The 22,079-nt window shown below is 36.5% G+C and overlaps 1 protein-coding gene across 1 annotated transcript in view; it reads right to left on the reverse strand.

Annotated features, from left to right (window-relative positions):
* The window catches only part of OXCT1 (3-oxoacid CoA-transferase 1), a 115,327-nt gene that overhangs the window by 14,836 nt on the left and 78,412 nt on the right, over nt 1-22,079 (reverse strand). The window contains exon 14 of the mRNA XM_006919514.3: nt 9,629-9,718. Within this exon, the coding sequence (XP_006919576.1) occupies nt 9,629-9,718 (90 nt within the window). The remainder of the gene's footprint in view (nt 1-9,628; nt 9,719-22,079) is intronic.

The raw sequence follows: 22,079 nt of genomic DNA on the forward strand, positions 1-22,079 counted from the left end.
AAATTTATAGCTGTAGAAATAAAACCTCAATTCACTTCATTTTTAATGATCTATTTTCCCTCCCAGATTTCAAATGAAGTTTATATGTGCCACAAAATCTTAATTAAAGAGCTGAAATTAATGATGTATATTCAAACTTTTACATTTGTCAGGTCTCCTTACATTTAATATAGCTGAAATAAGGCATGTCAAAATGAATATTCCAGGTCTGACCACGAACAAAGTGAACAATCTGTGGGCCTCTGAAGAACATTTTCTGCAGTAAGTGCTTACTTTGTTCTCATTATTTGAGCAAGATCTACAGCTAGTGTGAAAGCAGCCACTTGGATTTTAATGAACGACCAACTTCGTTTCAGGAATCGTGAATTCCAACTGACAGAATTAACTGTGCCCTACCAATAGAGACCCTTTATAGACCAGTTTCTATAAAGAGTGTAGTATAAGCAGTCCAGAGTGTGGGCTGGAGCCAAAGGACCTTTGTGTAAAGTCTTACTTTGCTCCACACTAGCTGTGCAAGGTTCCTGTGCCTCCCCATCTGCCTCACCTCACAGGGTTATGCTGAGGCTTCGATGAGATAGATGCAAATGCCCAGCACTCAGCAAGTACTCAATAAATGTTAGGTAGTACTGTTTATACAACTTATACTTAACATTTCTGCAATCTACCAGGAATTCTTTAGGAGATCTTAAGTCCCTATGTGAAGTTGGACATGTAATTACATGGAAAATGACCTAAATACAATTCCCGAGACCCACAAAACTAATGAAACCACAGTACATATTTGGGGGCGACCCATATGGTTGGCCTAGAAAACTGGTACCAAGTGTATTCTTGCAGTGAGAACAATGTAGCTAGATGACTCCATTCACATTTAGCTCCAAGACATAACACAGACCAAGGAAAAAGAGAAAATGAAATGCAGGAAGATTAAAGAATGTCACAATTTCAATATTCAACAATAGGTTAGCAATGAAGCCAAAATATGATAAACTCCCACTTTAGTGCTCTATTCTAACCATGCCGGGCTGAGCCTTACAATGTGGTATGGCAGCTGCATAGATTAATGATTCACAAAGGAGGAACAATTGCTGAGTTTTTAGCGTTTAAAAATAAATCCAAAAGAAGAGACGCAGTGTAGTGTGGAAGCAAAGAACACTATATTAGAAGTTCAGAGACCTACTTTTTCATCCTAACTCTGCCATATAATAGGCATTTGACCCCTTCAATGCTTTGTGCTATCGTTTTCTCTTCAACTGCCTTGTCTTCCTTACTTGATCTCCGTAGGAGTCAAATGAAATGCTGTGACAGTACAATAAACTAGGAGGGGTCGAATCTACATGCAAAAATCTAGGGTTAGTGGGGTCTTGTTCATCCTTATCATTTTGCTTCTTTATTTCCCCACAAAGAAATGTCAGAAGAGACAGAGGAATAGATATAAAATGTACTGTTAAAAATGCTTTGACTCTTCCCGAGGGCTCCTGATTTCAATATGCCCTTATTTGCGAACTTGATCATAACCTTAGTGAATAGCCAAATCTCTTTGTTCCACCGGCTTCTCCAGCTTTTCTCTTTTTTTCCCCTTCATAGCTTAAAAGCTTCATGCAAGACCTATGAATTCACCATTTTGCTTTTAAATAACTCAGGGCCTACTTTCTATTATTTGCTTCGTGATGATCTCAATTTAATTCTTTAGATATCTGTGTGAAATCCTGGGCCTAAATTCTTCAGTACAAGACAACTCTGGTTAAATGATAACAGATTCCCATGTTATCATTACAATAAGCTTCATGTTATCACAATAAACTTCATCTCAAATAATAAGCTCTCTTTTTCATACCATGATTTTTGCATTTGATGTCAACATTTCATTCACCTGAGGCAACAGAGCACTTATGTAAGATTTTGCTTTACATAAAACATACTTTATGCCCATATTTTCTGCTAAGTGCTTCTTAACTGTGGCTATAAAATATTTCTTCTTTCAGGTATCTTTTTTGGGAATGCCCTAATGATCAGCTACAGAGAAGGCAAATTCTAAAAGTTGGCTGCTTCTTAAGGGACAAAGTCTTTAAGCCTTTGCCCGTGCTACCTGAAACACACACCACCATGTACCGCATTGTGTCACATTCAACACAAATGGTAACACCCTGCCTATTTTTCGAGACTTGGCTCAGGTGTCATCTTCTCTGGAGAAACTATCTCCAACATCCCATATCTAGTGCCTCCATTCCAGTATCCCAGGGACGTGCTCAATCTGGTGCACCTCTTAGGTGCTCCTGTGCTCCCTTCACTTACCACACATGCTATAATTGTTGACCTCCCTTCGCCGCCAACCCTCCACCAGATTCTGAGTTCACCGAATGCTAAGGCAATTTATCTTCATATCTACAGCAAGGAACAGAGCACTAGGCAAACCATAGTGATCAATAAATGCCGTCTGAATATTACATTTCTGAATCAAGGAACTCTAACAGAGTTAGAGTTGTAAAATAGCCCGTGACAGAGTGCTATGGACCACTTGGCACTGCTTTCCAGTCCCAAGATATATATTTGTACATTCTCAACATCTCTGAGGTCTCTAGGAGAAATGACAGCTAGCAGAAGTGCATGAAGGGGCTTACGAGACTTTGGAGATAGATAAAGGCATGATCAAAGGGAGAAGCAAAGATATCTTAAGACTGCACTATGAAACATAGAGGTTTATAAGAGAGAAATAGAGTGAATTGTAGTTATTGTAGCTCTCCTGCCTGCTCTCTCCTAAAGCTTCGAATCTTGCATTAATCTGTTGAAAAGAGGGGCTCTAAAGGTTGAACTTGGCAAGAGAATTTTCAGTACTTTAGTGGCACAACAGAACCTATTATAGGTCTCTCTTTGGGCTTTCCAAAATACCATGAAAGAAGCCTGAATGTCACTGCCACTTGAGCCTTCCTTCTTCCTACTGGTCTCAATGCTTAAACCAAGTGAAAAAGCATCTATGTGCACACGCACGTGTGCGCGCGCGCACACACACACGCACACACGCACACGCCACAAATATAAAATATTGGGGAATGTTGTATTATAAAACACATAACTGTCAAATCACTATGATGATTGATGTGGTATATAGAAGAGAAAAATGAGATCTTCTAAATAAAGAAAATCCAGGTACAAAGCATACAAGGACAAGATGATGATGTTATTACTCACACTGAGTATATCCTCATGGGATATTTTTGGCCTTTACACAGCACCTATTCAATAGGGATTCCAACAGTCCACATAGGACCTCAGTGGAAAAACTCAGCTAGCTCTGAGGTGAACAACTGCTATTATAAATGGTTTCTATAATGCGGATGTAATAACAGTTTGTGATTACAGGCACATTCTCAAGAGGAAGACTTATCAAATGAGATGATACATACAGCAAGCCACTTCCCTGAAAGGTCTTCAGGGCTGTGAGATCTTAGAATAGAAGGCTATATTTCTTTAATATAATAATAAAAAAATCTTTATCATGGCCTTTTGTTTTCTTTTGAAAGATTGCATCATATGATCTCTAGCCTCAGGATTGCAGAGCCCAGGAATTAACAGGAATTATTTTCTCTTTCCATTCATGAATTATTGTGGTATCTTAGAAAGCTTCTCTTAGCATTAGTTTTCCCTTTAACAACTGTGGATACTCAGCCATAGAATTTAAAGTTATTAGTTTAATTAAATTCTATATGATGTCTTAAAGAGCTTTATTGTTATTGGACTATGTTCTACTTTTCTTTTTTCCATTATAACATGTTTTTGCAGGCATTTCTATCAGTAAGGGAGAAAGAAAAAAGCTAAAGCATGTAAGGATTTGTATAGTTACAAATTAAAGGTAAATATTTTTTCCAAATAGATAGAGCCACAAAATAGTCTTATTAACAAGTTATAAAATATTGACTATATAAATGGAAAAAAAATTCAACCAGCTGAAATTATGTTAATTGTGAATTATACTGACAAAGGAATACTTTTTTAAAAAAAATCTGGGGATACTTTTCAATTTTGCTGAAAATTACCTCAAAAATGTTTCCTAGAAATAATTTTTAAAAACTTTTCATTTTGTTGGCTTTCAGTAATACATTTGGTTCAAAATAAATAGAATTAATAAACCTCATCTACTTTTTATAATTCCTATCCACAAAAAGTAAAGACAAGGTAAAACAGCATTCAAGATTTCTATATGACATCTTCCTTCACTAATAGACACATTAGATTTAGTAAAAATATTATTCATGAAGACTTGTTCTTAACTTTTCATAACAATATAATTGTGATTCTTTTTATGCCTTCAGAATCCAAACCTCCCACTGTAATAAAAATAAAACCTAAATCAGTTTTAGAAATAGAGCTCTCATGTATGTTCTCTAAAATAGGTACCTAAGCTTTGCTTGTTTCCAATAAATGACAACTATGACTGAATTTCTTTGCTTTTATGCTCTGAAAGTGATACCCTTAAGAATACATTTCCAGTACACAATACTGAGAACAAAACACTTTCCTTTACTTTGTTAGTGGTGATGGTACTTGCCAGACAGAAAAGTTAAGTAAAAGGAAATGGAGGCCCAGAGGCTGGACACGTGGATTCTCGATTTCCTTTTGCTCATAATTTTCCACTTAAATTTTATCAGAATATTTAACCTCTATGAAATTTGGTTTGTCTTTCAAAGGGAAACAATAAGACCTTTCTCAGAAAAGTACTGTTATAATATATGGCAGTAAACACGTAACTGCTTGGAAAAAGTTAAAAGTGCCCTATATGTTCAAAGTATCATTGTTATTTGAAGAATTAATCAGTTCAACAAGTATTTATTGAGTCCTAATGTGCATCAAGTATGATTCTCTTCAGTTGTTATGACAGATACATGAGCCCCTGCCCTCATGGAACTTACATTCTAGTGAAGAAGAGGGATTAAGGATCATCGGGAGTGGAGAGACTTCTGTTTTACATAATAGAGAAGTCAGGTTAAGCTTCTCTGTTGTTTTGAGCAGAGACCTGAGTGAGCTGAGGGAGCGAGTCACGTGGATGTCTGAGGAGGAACATTCCAGGCAGAGTGAATGACAAATGCAAGGGCCCTGCAGCAGGAGGATGCTTGGAATGTACCAGAAACTTACAGGGACAGAGAATGGCTGGAACTCAGAGGTCAAGAGGGAGAATGGCAGTATATGGAATCAGAGAGATAGTGGGGTTGGAGTCAGCTGACCATAGAGGGCCTTAGAGATAATGGCAAGGACTTTGAGCTTGAATTTAGGTGACATGGAAAGCCATGGAGGATTTCTAAGATGAAGAAGAAGTGATGTGATTGATTTATATTTTTAAAAAATCATTCTGGCCACTGTGTGGAGAACACACTGTGTGTGTGTGTGTGTGTGTGTGTGTGTGTGTGTGTGTGTTTCCACTCAACTCTTCTCCCCTTTGACAACAGAGACCTAATTGTAAATCCCTCAGCGTGCACTGCCTTCCTACATTCCAGTGTCCATTCCCTCGACCTGCAATACTCTAGTCCCTGTCAAACTCTGGCCTGTCCTTCAGATCTCCACGTGAATGCTACATCCTACAGGAAGCTTCCTTATAAAGAAATTGGATGCTTGACTCTGTGTACTGTGCTTTGTACACTTTTCTATTTTAAGTATTGATTTTTATGACTCTATCCCCATGAGACTCTGAGCTGCTTAAAGGACTATGTTTTTCCATTTATTTATTTCCTCAGATCCTATCATGGTGCCCGGCATATGGTGCCTGGTCCTCAATGAATATTTTATGCCTGCATAAACAAGTAAATTAACATACTTATATAAGATAATTCTGCCAAATTTCAAGAGAAAGCATCAAAGACTATTCACTTGAACATTCATAATATCTAGAGATGGAGAGCACTAAGCCAGCAAATCCATAAAGTGCTGGCTCACTTATATATGATTATATAGAGGTTGCAGTGAGCCAGATAAAAATGGAAAGGGAACAGAATAAAGAAACAACCGGATGTATTTGTGGAGATCCTAGAACTGAAAGTCTGGGATCAAGAATGAGGTAGGCTACTGGGAGCTGATGACAAAAGGCTAGTGGACTAAAGTAAACTAAGTAGCGAGGACTTAATCTAGCTTTAGTTTTAGACTGGTTACTCTGTCAATGGTGTACCTAATTGCCAGGAAAGAGGGTCAGTCTGGCAGTAAGGGAATCTTTTGGACACTGCAGGGATCCATGCAGATGTGAGAAGAACTTAAACAAGGAGAGCAGAAATATACAGGAGGGAGCAGATTACAGGGGTATTGTGGATGCAATATTTACCATGCTTGGTACAGGGGTGGGGCAAAAGTATCATGGGTTCCTTTCCAGATGGCGGCTGGGAGATCACTTCTCTAGCTGGGCTAAGCAGAAGCACAAGGATTTTTGGGGGAAATGATAATGATTTCACTATGTATGTGTTACAGTTGAAGTGGGTATGGAACAACCAAGTGGAGTTGTCTAATAAGGAAGAAACACAGTTCTAGAGCTCATCAGAGAATTCCATGTGGAATTCCAGTGTGAAAATAAGGATTAGGGAGCCACTGAGTGAAAAATAATTGTTGGTACAAAATTTAGATAACACCCAAGAAAGATATAGATGGGGAGAAGAAGAGAGAGCCAAGGATAGAGTTATGGAGAGTCCTGGCAAGAACCTATGAAGAAGGGGACTTGGGCACCCAGGGATCCAGGTTGGTGGGACAGCTCTGTAAGCCTAGGAATAAACATGGCTCACAACTTTGGGTTCAAGGCTACTGCATCAGTTAAGCCTTTTTTTCTCAGACGGTCAGAAAGGGCACAAAGAAAGTCTGGTGAAATTGGTTTTATGTCTAAGGACATGACTCAGAAATTACACACATGGCAAATGCTCAAATCCCGCTGATTCAAACTTGGTCACATGGATACATCTACATGCAAGGAAGTCTGGGAAATGCAGTCTATCACTGGGCTAGTATGTGCCCAGGCAAAACGTGGAGGATTCTAATACAAAAAGGAAGAAGGGCAGATAGATACTAAGGGGCACAATTAGATTCTCAGATTGTTTTCTTTCTTGTAAGTATTCTGCTGAGACCTATCTCTCCAAAGCAAGGACAGCTTTGATTAGGCAAAATGAGAAAAGAAAAAGATACAATTCTGAAACCTGAAGCTTAAGAAAAAACAGCAGGTGTTGGTGGGATGCTGCTGCAGAGGCAGCTCTGGTATGGTATGGTGAACATAGGCTGCACCAAACTGAGTGAGACCCCTAGCTCTTCCATTTACCCAGACAAGTTTCTTACCTGCCTACATCCCAGTCTTACTTCAGAAGGTCACTGAGACATAATGAGATCCAGTATGTACGATGCCAAGCACAGGGCCTTGTACCTAGTAAAGACTCAAACTACTACTCATTTTGTTTGTTTTCTTCCCATTTTTAGAGGGCAGAAGGAGGACATACCAAGAGGTGAACAGAAACTCAAGAAAGAAGGTGGCTGGACACCAAAAATCTTTGCCTACTTCGCAATTTTGGCTGGAATCCTGATGTCGAAGGTTAAATGAAAATCATGCTGTATGACTTCTCTCTCTCTTATCTCCTTTTCAGCCCCTACCAGTCTTCAGCCAAAGTAAAAGACACAGAAAAAAAGTAGTGAGGTCCCCATGTTGCCTTGCACTGGGCCAGTAACAATGAGTCCAGATGAACAATATATAGTAGCAACCACACATTCTGGGACCACGGGTAAAAAGTAAAGTGGCAAGAAGAGAAACCTCTTTTGGTTAGTTTTCAAGGTTATCTAACGATTAAGTATGAATAAATCACTATTATTATTTTAATCACAAAAATATTTTTGTTAGTTTATTCAAATGAAAGTATTCAGGGAAAAAATATCTAACTTTAATTCTAGTCTAAAACTCAATGCATTTCCCCGCTGAGAGAAGAAAGAGGAGAAATGTTTAAAATATCTGGCTTCTGTGAAAAGCTTTAATAAATGATTTCTGATCAGAAATTTGAAGCGTGATTTCTTCTATTAAAAATTCCAGCTGAGGAGAGAGAAAAAATTTTGAGGGGGTGGAGGGGGAGAGAATTTGCTAAATACAGGCTTAATGTTTTGAAAATGAATGCACACAAATAATCTGAAATAAGTCAGATTTCAGTGCCTATGCATCAACGTTAAAGTAACAACAAAAGGAAAGTTGGAGCGAGTTTTGCCCAAATAGACATTACGTTCCAGAAAAGATTTGGACTTGATTTGCATGCTTGGCATCCATTTGCCTCTGAAATGAAGAATTTTGAATGCTTTTGCAAGGTATCTCTCAGAAGTCACCTGTGTTGGTTTCATTTCCACTGTTCCATATTTATGCTCTACTGCTCACTTTCCACTGTTTACTAAACAATTTATGATAATTTCATTTATTAGTTTTAACAACAAAACTGTTTCATGGCACACAGCACTCTGTAACAGAACGCCCCCATGGGAAGCAAGTCAGATGCACATCTTCCAGCAATGCTCTCCCACAATGCTGCATTGCTAAATAAAAACAGGGCCAACAAACTACCACTTCCACTCAAAACAGCAATTCTCAAGGTGTGAACAAGTTGATTTTGTTTTAAAATTAAGAATTATAGAGAATAAAGGAGAATGAACAAAGGGCATAGAAAATGAAGAGGGTACCACCCAATATCAATTTTCAAATCATCAGAAGCCCATGGATTCAGGTCAGGAAGGCAATTAAGCTCAGCTAATTCAAAGAAACTGACCCAAGAACAAGGAAGAAAGTTATACTGATAGCTCCGCAGTCAGAAGACCAGGCTTTGGAGTCAGAGACCACCCACAGTTCCAATCTCAGTTTTCCTAGTTATGTGACCTCAGGCAAGTACTTAACCTGTCTGAAACTGTTTCTGGACCATAAAAGATACCTATGATGAAGTTCAGGTACTTGTGTACACAAACACAAGTGCTTCCTGTGCTGTTGGCACTCAATAAGCTCAATAAATGGAAGCTGTTGCCAATAATCATCATCATTAAATGAAAGTTCTGTGAGGTCAACAATTTTTGTCTAGTTTTGGTCTCTGCCAGATCCTAGTAGTACCTGCCACGTAATGGGCACTCAATAAATATTTGATAATTTATTAAAATAAAAGTATATTTTTCAGAATAAGGATGCTTGCTATCACCAAGTCCACACTTGTCTCACACCTTCTCGAAATGGCACCTCACAGACTTGGTAAAAGGCAATACTGTCCATTTGGAAATAACTACATTGTATTAAAAACCTGTATTCTGTTGTAGTTTCCATTTTTCACACAGACAGTAACCACTATAATCATCTTTAAATCTGAATCAACACATCTGCCTTGAAATCTTTTCATTGCTTTTGAAGACATTATAGCTTTTACTTTTAATGTGAACCCAAGGCAAATAATCAAAGCATGCCTTGATGTTGGCTTCACACAAAGTAAAACAACTATTCAGCTAAATCATAATAGATAACTGCCTTTATTTGTAATCTTTTTCTCAAAAATATAAATGCCATCAACTTGAATAGCCAGAGAAAACAATAAAAACCATGGTCATGTGACCTGGTGTACTGGATTTTGGCATATTGTGAAATTTCAAAAGCGGCACATGTTACCTTTGTGGAATGCTCCATGGTAACCACCACTCTGGTTTGGATACTGGACACTAGATCCATAGCACCTCCCATTCCTTTCAACATCTGCCCCTGCAAACAGAAACAGAAAATAAGAAGTAATTTTCTATCTTTCACCTTTTTAGTGTGTGGCAGAACAAAATTAACTTGTAAGAATAAGCTACTAGAATAATCAATGAGAAAAAAAAAACATTGACCTTCATTGCTTAGTATGTGTTTACAATGTTTACATTGTAAATGTAATATTTACAACCTTAATATTCTGCTCTTCTATTATTCTATAGTTAAAGAATAAGTTCAGGATAAATACTATAATGTCACTTTTACTCAATGTGGCTAGCATTATTTTGTTGATGATATACTAGCATTAAGACAGTCAGTAGGTAAGAAAAATCACAAGAATCTTTCCAGAATTCTGACACATTAGTATTACTATAAAAACATTACATCCATTTCTTTCTTTTAAAACACGTCATCAGCACCGCCAAGTCTTCAATTACAGATCCTTTCTAAAATGCTCTCCTGCAGATTAAAATGCTATTAGGTAGTTGGCTGAGGCACTAACGGTGTTTCCCTAGTAATGATTAATATTAAAGGTGGGTCTGTCTTTCTAAAACTTGACATTTATCTTGCTCTTAGAAAGACAAGCCAAAACAAAATGAAAAGTATATTCTTGTTCATCAATAAACAAACAAACAAATAAACAAACAGTAGAAGAATTCAGGATCAATGAGCCATCACCATCCTATTTACCAACCAGCTTCTATATACCACACTCTGGATAATTCCCACTGTCTATTCTGTCTCTTGGTTACAGAGTTTTGGGAAAAGCAAGTATTTCCAGAGATGATGAAATAAATTCTTACTCATTGAAGAGAAACGTTTTCTAACGTTGAAACCTCCTTAAAACTTTAATTTTTTTTAATCTGAGTCTTCTTGCTGATTTGACAGTAAACTCTTACAGGGCTCTTGGCTCCTTTCCCATAATTTCACAGCTACAAGATTAGGCAATGCACTCATACCTGGCTTTAAAACACAGTCTCAATCCCCTAGTTTCAGAAACAACATGGCATGAACATGAACCAGATGGGTAGTATGAAGGAACGGAGCAAGCAGTCAGCATGTTATCATGGTTTGGAGCTTGCCACTACCTAAGATGGGTAGCAAATGGCAATGGGTGGGAGAGCGGGGAGCAGGAAAAGAGTGGAAGGTACAAAATGAGTCTGTCTCCGGGCATGTAAGTTTGAAGTTAATCAGAATACCTATGTGGAAATGTGTAATTTTATACTTCTATAAGCTACGCCTTTATCATTAGTCAGCTGCAATTCTACTAAGTGAGGCACCAGGTTACAATATTTCTGTAGACAACACTGATACCTCAATGTGTGAAGTTAGATAAGTCAGAGATGAAAGCAATAAATGTCTATTATAAATTCTAATTCTATGGAAGTTCAAGATTTTTAAAGCTTCAAAAGACACTAAACCAAGTCCATTCTAAAGCATCTCAATCTACTGTGGTAAAAACATCCAGCCAGTCTCAGCTTCTAGATAGTATTCTTGGACAGACTCTGAGGGTGTAAGTGCTAGAAGAATGAAGGAGCCAAAGAAAACCAGAAATTAAGCTAGTCTGTTAAAAATTTCTTGAATTTAAAAAAAGAAAAAAAGCATTCCTTGAATTAGACTATACCACAGTCAAATTTTGAACCCTGTGACACAGTGATTATAGGTAAAAGCTTATGACAGCCTCTAACAGGAAGCTTCTCCAATTTAGGTGAATCTGAATTATACGTTTTAAAACACTGTCAATTATTTAAGAAATATTTACAGAGTAACTACTGGATGCAAAATACTGTGCTGGCAGGAGTATAAACAGTTATAAAATAGGGTGGAAGAACCACCTCTTTGTTTCTGTTAAAAAGAACATTCTTGTTTGTCTCAGTGTAAAGCAACAGCTTTCATCATTCAGAGATTCAAGCGGTCTGAGTCTCATCCTCAAAGCACATACTACAAATTTCAGAGAAGCATTTTCATACTTAAATTCTTTCCAAGAATGAAAAATACACAAGATTAGGTATAGAACACCTGAGATCTATTCTACTAACCTACCGTGCGACACTGACAAAACAATAAATCTCTCTGAATTTGGGTTCATTTCCTGTAGACCAGAAATAAAAATATCTGCCCTATCACAGAGCTGTTGTGAAAATGCATGAGATAATGTATAGAAAATTGTGTAGTAACATAAATTTGTTGGCATAGCTTCATTCAGTCAATTTAGTTCACTGAGTATCTAGTAAGAGCCTGGTGCCATACCAGGTGCTAGAGTTAGAGATTATCAAAACAGGCTTCCTCGTAAACGTTATTGTCTGAGGGAGGGAAAGTATCCATGGGTAATTAAAGAGACTTGGATTAAACTTCCTTTCTCTAAAAGAAGCGTGCCCCATTTCGCCCTTATCCCCAGGGAAGAGCAAAGTGCCTTTTCTCTATGTCCTTGTGCTATTGAGTATGTAATTCTGTCACAGTAAATTTCAACTTTTTCTTTTTTGCATTGTAAGTGCTTGAATGAGTATGTGAACAAATTAAATTAACATAGGTATGCTCAAGTTCTGGCAGAACACTGACAATGCAACTGCTAACTGTGTCTGGGGAGGCAGGAACAGAACAAAGAGGCTCAGGGGAATTTCACAGAGAAGGTATTTCGCAAAAGTAGTCTGCCAGACTCAAAGGCAAGGAAAGTAAAAGTAAAAATAAATGAATGAGACTATATCAAACTCAAAAGCTTGTGCACAGCAAAAGAAACTTGACAAAATAAAGAGGCAACCATCTAAATGGGAGAAGATATTTGCAAAAAAAGCCTCCAATAAGGGGTTAATATTTAAAATATATGAAGAATTCATAGGACTCAACAACAACAACAAAACAATCCAATTAAAAAAATGGGCAGATGACTTGAACAGACATTTCTCCTAAGAAGACATATAAACGACCAACAGATGTGGAAAAAATGCTCGAATTTCCTAGCTATTAGAGAAATGCAAATCAAAATCACAATGAGATACCAGTTCGCACCTGTTAAAATGGCTATTATCAACAAGACAAGTAATAACAAGTGTTGCAGAGGTTGTAGGGGGAAAAAGAACCCTTATATACTGCTGGTGGGAATGTAAATTGGTATAGATGCTATGGAAAACAGTATGGAGGTAACTCAGAAAATTAAGAATAGAATGTAAACTGTTACAGCCACTGTGGAAAACAGTATGGAGGCTCCTCAGAAAATTAAGAATAAAATTACCATATAGGACCCAGCAATCGTCCTTTTGGGTATCTACTCCAAAAATTTGAAAGCATAATTCTGTAGATATATGCACTCCAATGTTCATTGCAGCATTATTCATGATGGCCAAGACAAGGAAACAACCAAAGTGTCTTTCAATAAATTATGTGATAAAGACGATATGGTGTATATGTATATATATATAGAAAAGAATATTACTCAGCCATAAGAAAAGATAAAATATTGCCATTTGCAACAACATAGATGGAGATAACCACACTAAGCAAAATAAGTCAGACAGAGAAAGTCTAGAACCATTATTTCACTCATGTGGGATATAAAACTGAAAACAAATGAACAAGACAAATAAACAAAAAACTTATAGACACAGACAACAGTTTAGTGGCTACCAGAGGGAAAAGGGGCGGGGGTCAAATATATGGTGATGGAAGATTTGACTTTGGGTGGTGAACACACAATGCAAAATACAGATGATGAAATTACTGAATTGTACACTTGACACCTATATTATTTTATTACCAATGTCATTCCAATAAATTTAATTTAAAAAAGTCATCTGCCAGATGGGAAAGAAAACTGCAGTATCTCCTAATAGAAAGCATTTCTAGCAAGTTAATAGGAAAGCCTTCAAATACTTGGTTTTTCTACCATTTTCAGTATGTTTGTTGTATTAGATAAAGAAAATAAAATGTTTCCCTCCATTTCAATTACCAAATGATTTCTGAAACAGAATCAATGACTAAAGAAAAACAATTCATTTTATCTGTACCAGCAGATTATATAAGACATACTCTCCAATACAAGCAGGAAATTCACCTCCATCCTTCAACCCAGCTTAGTAGGCACTCTTTGGGGACCCAATTACTTGCATTTCCCAATTCTCTACTGCAATTAGGAATGACCGCATGCCTGAGTGCTAGACAATGCAAGAGCAACAGGATGATATCTGTAATTTCCAGGCTCTGGCCCATAAAAACTTCTCACATGCAATCCTTCAATCTCTTTTGCTTTCTGCAATCTGGACACTCACATCCAGGTGACCTTGAAAATAACTAAGCTTCCCTCAGTCTGGGCCTCCTTACTCAAAACTACATTGCATTGTTGAATAAGAGTGAAAAAAAATGAATAGGGTGCAAAGCCACTGCAATTGAGAGGCTTATTTGTTGCAGCAGCCAGTGTGATTAATATAATGATGTGGTGCCCAGATGAGTTCCACAGAGATTTCAGTGTAGAGTTAAAACTAACTCTTACAGCTACACAACAGAGTGGGCACCTGAGCAGGTCTCTTATCGGGATATTTTACTATTATTTCTTGAGGGAGGTGGATATATGCCAGATTCTGAGCTGAGTCCTGTATTTCACCTCTAGCCAAATGTCTAACGTTCTGCTTGACATTTTACACAGATGAGATACTGATCTCACTTCCATCTTCATCTCCTTCCCCCAAATCCAACATCCTATTCAACATGCAAAACAAGAAGTTCATAAAACTGAGTTAAAGAGCCAGAAATATACCTTTAAATAAATCACAGGAGGGAAAATGATACTTGGAGAACACAGGCTTATAATGAAGAAGAGATTCTGGACATGATTGAAGCACTAGACCAGGGTGACACAAAGTGTGGTTTTCTTTAAAATCTCATCAGCAAACATACATTTCTTGAATGGTGCAACTTTAGTTCTGAAATGTATTCTGGCCAGCATAATGGAGAGATGATTGCTGGATACTCATTTCCTAGCCAACTCAATTTTTTGCAGTAACGGACTGACCCTAATATCAAGTATGGAAAGAATACTAAAAAAAAAAGAGCTAGAAATGCTGCATGCTCTATTATGACAGTTACGTATCTTTTCTAAAACAATAATACTAACTCATAAATATAATACAATTCATAAATATTTATTCAGTTTATTATGAACCAGATACCAAGATAGGAATCAGAAATAAAAAATAAATATAATTATCTATCTTTTTTCTAGAAAATAGACTGAAACTATTTTAAATGTATTCTACTTACTTTGATCCGTTTCTTAATGTCAGAATTTTAAAGAAAGTAAAAGTCTGTTGATAACTCAATAACATTAAACGACTTCAACACATCAAAGTACAAATATTAAACTGCACTCCCAAAGAAATGGTTATTTAAGTTCTAAACATGACATTTAGTGATATTTTAAGGTTTTTACAAAAAAGTAAAATAAATTCATTTGAACAGTTCTGTGAAATGCTGTTTAAAATAAAAATATAAAACACACTGAAAATCATTCTTGCTATCACCTTTATATAAAGGGTATAAATAATAATGGCTTATTTGCAGATTTCTTACCTCTAAATATTCTGGTCTTAAGTAAGAGCAACTTATAAAATATAGAAACAATTTCAAAGCATTTTAAACCAATGTTGTGTGCCTTCCTTACGCCCCCGGAGAAATGTAAATTAACTGAAGTAAAAGAGAAAGATAGCTGTGGAGTGATTTATTAATAAAACTAGGGCTTGTTGCTCAATATTAAACACCAGAATATTAAGTTCCCACCTCAATCCAAATGTAAGCCTCTTCATTTGTCCCACATCCTATCATTAAAAATGCTCTAGGAAAGAAAAGGGCCTCGAAACAAGCTTCTAGCTAGAGTAGGAGAGAGGGAAACTAAGAAACATAACAATATATGTTTAAACACCAAGACAGGTTATAACTCCATTTTTTAGAGAAAATAAAAGGTGTACAATTTGCCTTAGGTTAGCAAAGTTATAGCAAAGTTACAGCAGAATATTTCTTTCTTCTGTATTTTACTTTGTATTCAAAACGAAGAAAAATGTGATTTTCCTTTCACTGAGTAATCGTATTTCCCAGGACACGTGAATTGGTCAAGTAAATTAACTAATATAGAACTGAAAATTATACTCTTGAATGCTAGAAGTTGACAAAATTGCTTATAACAAATATTAGTTATCGATCATAATGTGGGCTACAAAGAACATATTGAAAAAGCAGTACTTGAATAAACTCAAATTTTTATTTTTAAGTTCTCTATCGGGGACCTTGCTCTCTCTCCAGGTTCTCCACCCTCCCACTTTCTATAGCTCCCCTCTGTTGATTTCTCAACACGCTGAAATCTGGTTTCTGCCCTGATCACGCCCTTGAAGTGAGAACTACTCAATTAGGTCTCTAATATTTAATCATTTGATTCAGTAGACACTTTGTGGGTTTATTTTAATACATTCCTGGACCTTTCTAGTACATTTTACACCATTTTCCACCAACTCCTGAAACTCTCTACTCCTGGGCCTCCACAGTACAATACTTCCTACTTTAAGACTTTCAGGCTCCTCCCTAGCATCTTTTCTCCCACACCACCTTGGTGTCTTGGCCAACTTAAAAGCTCTGTCCTTAGCCCCGGCTCTTGACTCCACTTGTTTTCAAAGAGTAACCTCCTCTACTCTCAGGATATAGACTTACCCTGACTCTCATCATTCCTAAAGCCACACTTCCAGCTCAGATCTTTCCTCTGAGTTTCAAATGTCAATATCCAAAAACATCCCAGTCATTCCATGGCATAATCTATTAGCTGGTTCCCAAAATTGCATCCTCTTATTCCCGGGCACATAGTTAGGTACATTTTCCAGGTTTCCTTGAAGTTAAAGTTAGTCATATAAATAAGTTCTGGCCAATGGAAAGTGGGTAAAAGTGATATATAATAGAGCTGGACCATAAAATTCCAAGAAAAATTCTCCACGTTCTTCCCTTTTCTGCAAACTTCATGTTGAAAATGGTAGAGTCATGGATGGAAGGGATGAATCTAAATCACCTAATGAGTTCACAGAGAAGAACTGCCAGCCAGTCAGGGATACTCATTTTGGTTCTACGTGAGTGAGAAATAAAAACTTCTATATTATGTTAACCATTACAGGGCTCACCTCTGAGTGGCCTAAACCAAATCAACCATCCTTATCCAGGCAAATCTCAACCAGCTGCTCATTTCCTAACTCAATTAGAGGCCAACCATCTACTTCAAGGTCCAAATCAGAAACTTTCTTATCTCTTGCCTCTTCTTCATTATTCATGTACACTCAGTCAGTCATTCAATCACAAAGAACTCCAGTTTTCCCAATACTTATTGAACTTGACCTTTCCTCACCCTAGCTAAGATCCTTATGATTTCTCCCTAGAGTATTATAACAACATCCTTACTTGTGAACCTGTGGCCAGCTTTGTCCTTCTCAAGTCTTTCCAACCCACAGCCATGAAAATAATCTCTGTAAAATGAGCATCTTACATCATTCCTCTGTTTAAGCTTTTCACTAGTTCAGGGTAAAGTCCAAGCACCTCAGAGTGACATACAAACCTGTGACAACCCGGCCTCAACCCTCCTCATTTCCTCACACCCCAGTTCCCATGTCTATGCTAGCAACAGTGAGTTGTTTGTGCACAGCACAGGGCCTCATACTGTATCATCAGGTCCTGCCCACCCTCATTCTATCAAGCATACTACAGCTCACCTTTTATGTATCAAATCAAGACTAGTCCGTCCACAAAAAGTTCATGTGCTTCTGCCCCATCCCATCAACAAGATTAGATTAGGAACTTATTTTGGGTGCTCTCACAGCATCTTTGCTTATCACTGTTTTAAATTTACCACATGATCTGCATTAAGATCAGGGCTGATGTTCCACTGGAAGTTGTTCCTCCGGCAGCCAAGGCCATTCAGGTAGTTATAAGTGAAATTCTTCCTCATGAGAGGGACACTATCCCCTCTCTAACCAACCCTCCCACCATCATCTAGCAACTTAAAACACAACAGCAGACCTCCAAGGCCCTATCCAGCTATGACTACCATCTGTTCTGACCGATCACAGCTATTCTGATTAATCAGTACCTGTGCACTAAAAAAATCAATTAACTTCAAATAGGAAAAATGAGTTCTGTTCCTAGCTATTAACAATGATTCTCTCATTTGTAAAAGTATAAATACCATTCAATGGCATCTTCCTAGTTCTTGTGAAACCTCATCACTCCAAGTGAAGAAAAAAATCCCAGTGTACATAAAATTGATTATAGGTCATTAACTCTACCTTTGCATAGGAAATTAATAAGCATTTATTAAGTGGATAGTTAGAAGTATTAAACTTTCATGTTTTCTTTTCCTCAGTTACAATCAATGTGCGACTAAGTTTCTCTTTGGTTATAAATGAGGCACTTTGGAATAGGTTAATTTCTTTGCACAAAGTCAGATAGACTAACACTGATCTTTCTATTTGCTGGATTAATAAAATGGACAGCAAGAGAAAAACTCTGTGTTATTCTTAGCTCTGTTTTGAAGCTATAGTTTCAGTTTTCATAGAACTACTCATAATTCTGCAGAGATGAGAACAAACATCAAAAACCCTGGCTAAGTGAGTTCGCCCTGTTTTATCAGGCCTCGTACAGAATATCAATGTGGAGGCTGAGCAAGTGCTCCAGGACAGACTTAAGGAGATTTAAAAAAAAATTTTTAAATGATTAAATATTATTACACTATAAGTTGTTTAATTAAATTTATTAAACACAACTAAGCACTGGAGCATCCGGCCCTGTACATTATCCAGAAACAGAGTAAGTATACTATTTTAAAATCCAAGGATAAGTTATTTTCCAAATGAACAACTTCTCCCATTGGGTCACTGAGAGAAATGTATTAGAATCATATGAAATTGTCTACATGTGACTTACAAACAGAAATTTCATATGATTGGTTCAAACTAATGTTCTGCTGATGGGAAAACTGATCTCATTTACTATTACAAAGAATTTTTCTTTAAGGCTTATAGTATTTTTAGGGGACCCCTAGAAATTTACAACAAAAATAACAGCTAAAATACAAACAGAAAGGTTATGATCATTTTTATGTGTCTGCATGTACTAAAATAAATCAATCCCCTCCAAAACTCATTCATATGGATTATGGATTTATTACTATTTCTTTTAAAAACAGGAAATAGTCACTGTCAGAAATTGTATTTTCTGATTCCTCAAAGAGAGTGTGGGATGAGGCAAGAGGATATGAGAACTAGAACCATGGGCAGAAACATACTTGCTCCATCACCTCCTCCCACCGTCTGCAAAACGCTAAAGAGCAAATTACAGAATTATTGTTAATTACACTGCCATCTCTAACAGCTGGATGGAATTTTCACAGAAAGACACAGTGACCGAAAGAACATTATTAAGGAATACATTGAAATCATTATCGGTGTTTTTATCCACAGTAGAAAAGATTTTTTTTTTTAAGTATTATTTAAATGTTTAAAAAAATCCCAAAACCCTAAAAACCCACTTAACAGCAACTGTGAAAGAGCATACTAGGTGTACCAAATGTATTAAAGGGTTAGGTAGAAGAATATAAACCATTTTGATTCTACACTAAATTAATAAGTACTCTATTTATTTCAAAGATGTCCTGTAGATTTTGCTGATGATCTAGTTTAATGACTGCTAAGTACCTACTGGGAATTAACAGCTATGAATATTAATGTCAAATTGATAACCCTTTGGTCATTGTTTGAGAGCCTTACTTTTTTCCTCCTGTGCAAGGCCTAATCTGTAAAATGGGGACCCAGAGCCTCTCACATGTGAAGACAGGTCTCACCTCGGTTTGCTAAGAAAGCATAACTCATTTTTGGGAGTAGGAGAACCATGGGCCACATCATTCCACAGAGATTCAACTGGGACAAGTATGAGGTCTGAGCCCCAAGAGGGAGAAGCATATTCTCTTTATGGGAATGACTCATCTATAGGAGCAACAGAGAATGCAAAGAAGCCATGCCGCTCGCTGTGGGAGGGTCCTAATAGCACAGGCAGTGGATGGTTTTAGAAATCAAAAACACAATTTCTCCTTTGAAAACCCTGAAACTGAAAGTGCATAGAAGATAAAACTGAAGAGAATAAGGTGGAAGTGACTTTTTCAAACACTGAAACAGGTTAAAAGAATTATTTGGGGGAATTTGCCATAAAGTTAATATTTTTCGAAAGATACATAATAAGGAAAACAGAGAGTATTAATTTCTATCTTCTTATCTTTCCAAGTCAACTGTGCCAAAGCAAGCTCTTAGACAGCCAAAAAAAGAGAGAGAGAGAGAAAGATGATGCCAAATGTCTGCAGAGAAAAGTAACAAGTTAAAAAAAAAAACTTTTTGGTGAAAGTCTTGGTAATGCAGAAATCAAAACACTGAGAACAGAATGAAAACAATGAAAGATGTTCTTTTGAAGTAAAATACAAAGAAAGATCAGAAGAGGTAGAAATATACAGAAAAATATAAACTTTAATTCATTTCCTCTTATGCAAGTGTTTTAACTCCCTAAGCTTTATTAAAGGTGACTTTTTACATTTCTGGGCTTAATATTTTCAATAACTTTATCTAACTGTCTATAATAACAGAGATGGATGTTACTTACGTGACAAAACAATATTAAAAATCAATGTCTGAGTGAAAAAAAACTTGGTTATTTCAGATCCATTTTTTCATGGAGCCTAAATTTAGTGCATTCCTAGGTGAGAAGCAAGAGCTGCAGTGAAAAGAATTTTACTTCTTTTACTGCTACAACACCCTGGGGCAGATATGACTTTGCTCACATTCATCTGGAACTCAAGCATGGCAAATACTTGGACCTGGAGCATATTTGCTAAAAATTAACTATATTTTTATTCTCAAGAATACCATTTTTAGGCCTAGTATTTGGAAGAAAACACAGTCTTTTGATAATAACCTTGAGACAAAGCTATATAGAAAGAAATTACTTTTCCCCCTAGCCTCAGTGAGCAAATCTAAAATGGAAAGTTGTTTATTTTTATTATTCAAAAGTGAATGACATGGGATGTAAAGTACAGCATAGAAAATATAGACAATAATAACATAATTAATATGTATGGTGTCAGATGGGCACTAAACTTATTGGGGTGATTACTTCGTAAGTTATATAAATACCTAATCGCTATGCTGTACATATGAATCTAACATAGTATTGGATATAAATGAAAATTGAAAAATAAATTTTAAAAAACTGAGTGTGGGTTAGTACATATACATACATTACTTAGCTCTGTCCACTGAGAAAGCCTACAAGCAATGACACACAAGTAGCAACAAGCATACCTAACACCCAGATCTTGGTTTCAAATGCCATTCGCAAATAAAAGAAAATGGCTCCTTGGAGAAATACCAGATTCTAAGGGCAAGAAAACTATAAGATGAACATCTTATGGAAAGGAAGAAGTACTCAACAAAAAATAAAAAAAATGCAAGTATACAAGAGCCAAATTGAAAACACCCAATGGCCACAGTTGAAATAATTTGAGCATTAAAATAAATAACATGGTATTGGATTATAACTAAAAGTATAAAATATACACAAGTCCATACTGCTGTAAACAAATGATTGAATAAATAAATAAATAATAGAGAAGAGGCAAATCTTCTCCCTGGAAGAACTGCAGATAATAAATAATGCCCCAACTACAAGAGACCTTCAGAAGAGTGGGGGCTGAATCTATTGACTTGCTTCTAAAGAATAAAGTAAGGAAAGGAAAATATAGTAACTTTATAGTGAACATTCCTGGGAAACACTATCTTAATCAGATGATAAAAGTTAATGTCAACAGTGATGACATGGAGACATCCTATGCTCCCTAACATGATGAGGAAAGAAGTATACTTTATAGTATTCTTTCTAAAAACTCAGAACCCCAGGCTCATCATAAGAAAAACATCAGATAAACCTAAATTGGGGAATATTCTACAAGACATCTGGCCAGTACTTCTCAAGACTATAAAAGTCATGAAAAACAAAGAAATATTGAGAAACTTTCACAGACCAGAGAAGACGAGGGAGATGTGACAACTAAATGCAACGTGGCACTATGAACTGGATCGTGGAAAAGAGAGCACTAATGGAAAAACTGATAAAATCCAAGTACAGTCGGGAGTTTAATGCACCACATGCAAGACTTATACACTGAAAACTATAAAACGTTAATAAAAAAAAATTAAAGAAGCCACAAACAAATGGAAAGACATCCCACGTTCATAGATTAGTAGATTTAATATTATTAAAATGTCCTTAGTACCCAAAGTGATCTACAGTTTCAAAGGAATACCTATCCAAATTC

The sequence above is a fragment of the Pteropus alecto genome, unplaced genomic scaffold, assembly GCF_000325575.1.
Source record: "Pteropus alecto unplaced genomic scaffold, ASM32557v1 scaffold338, whole genome shotgun sequence".
NCBI lineage: Eukaryota > Metazoa > Chordata > Mammalia > Chiroptera > Pteropodidae > Pteropus > Pteropus alecto.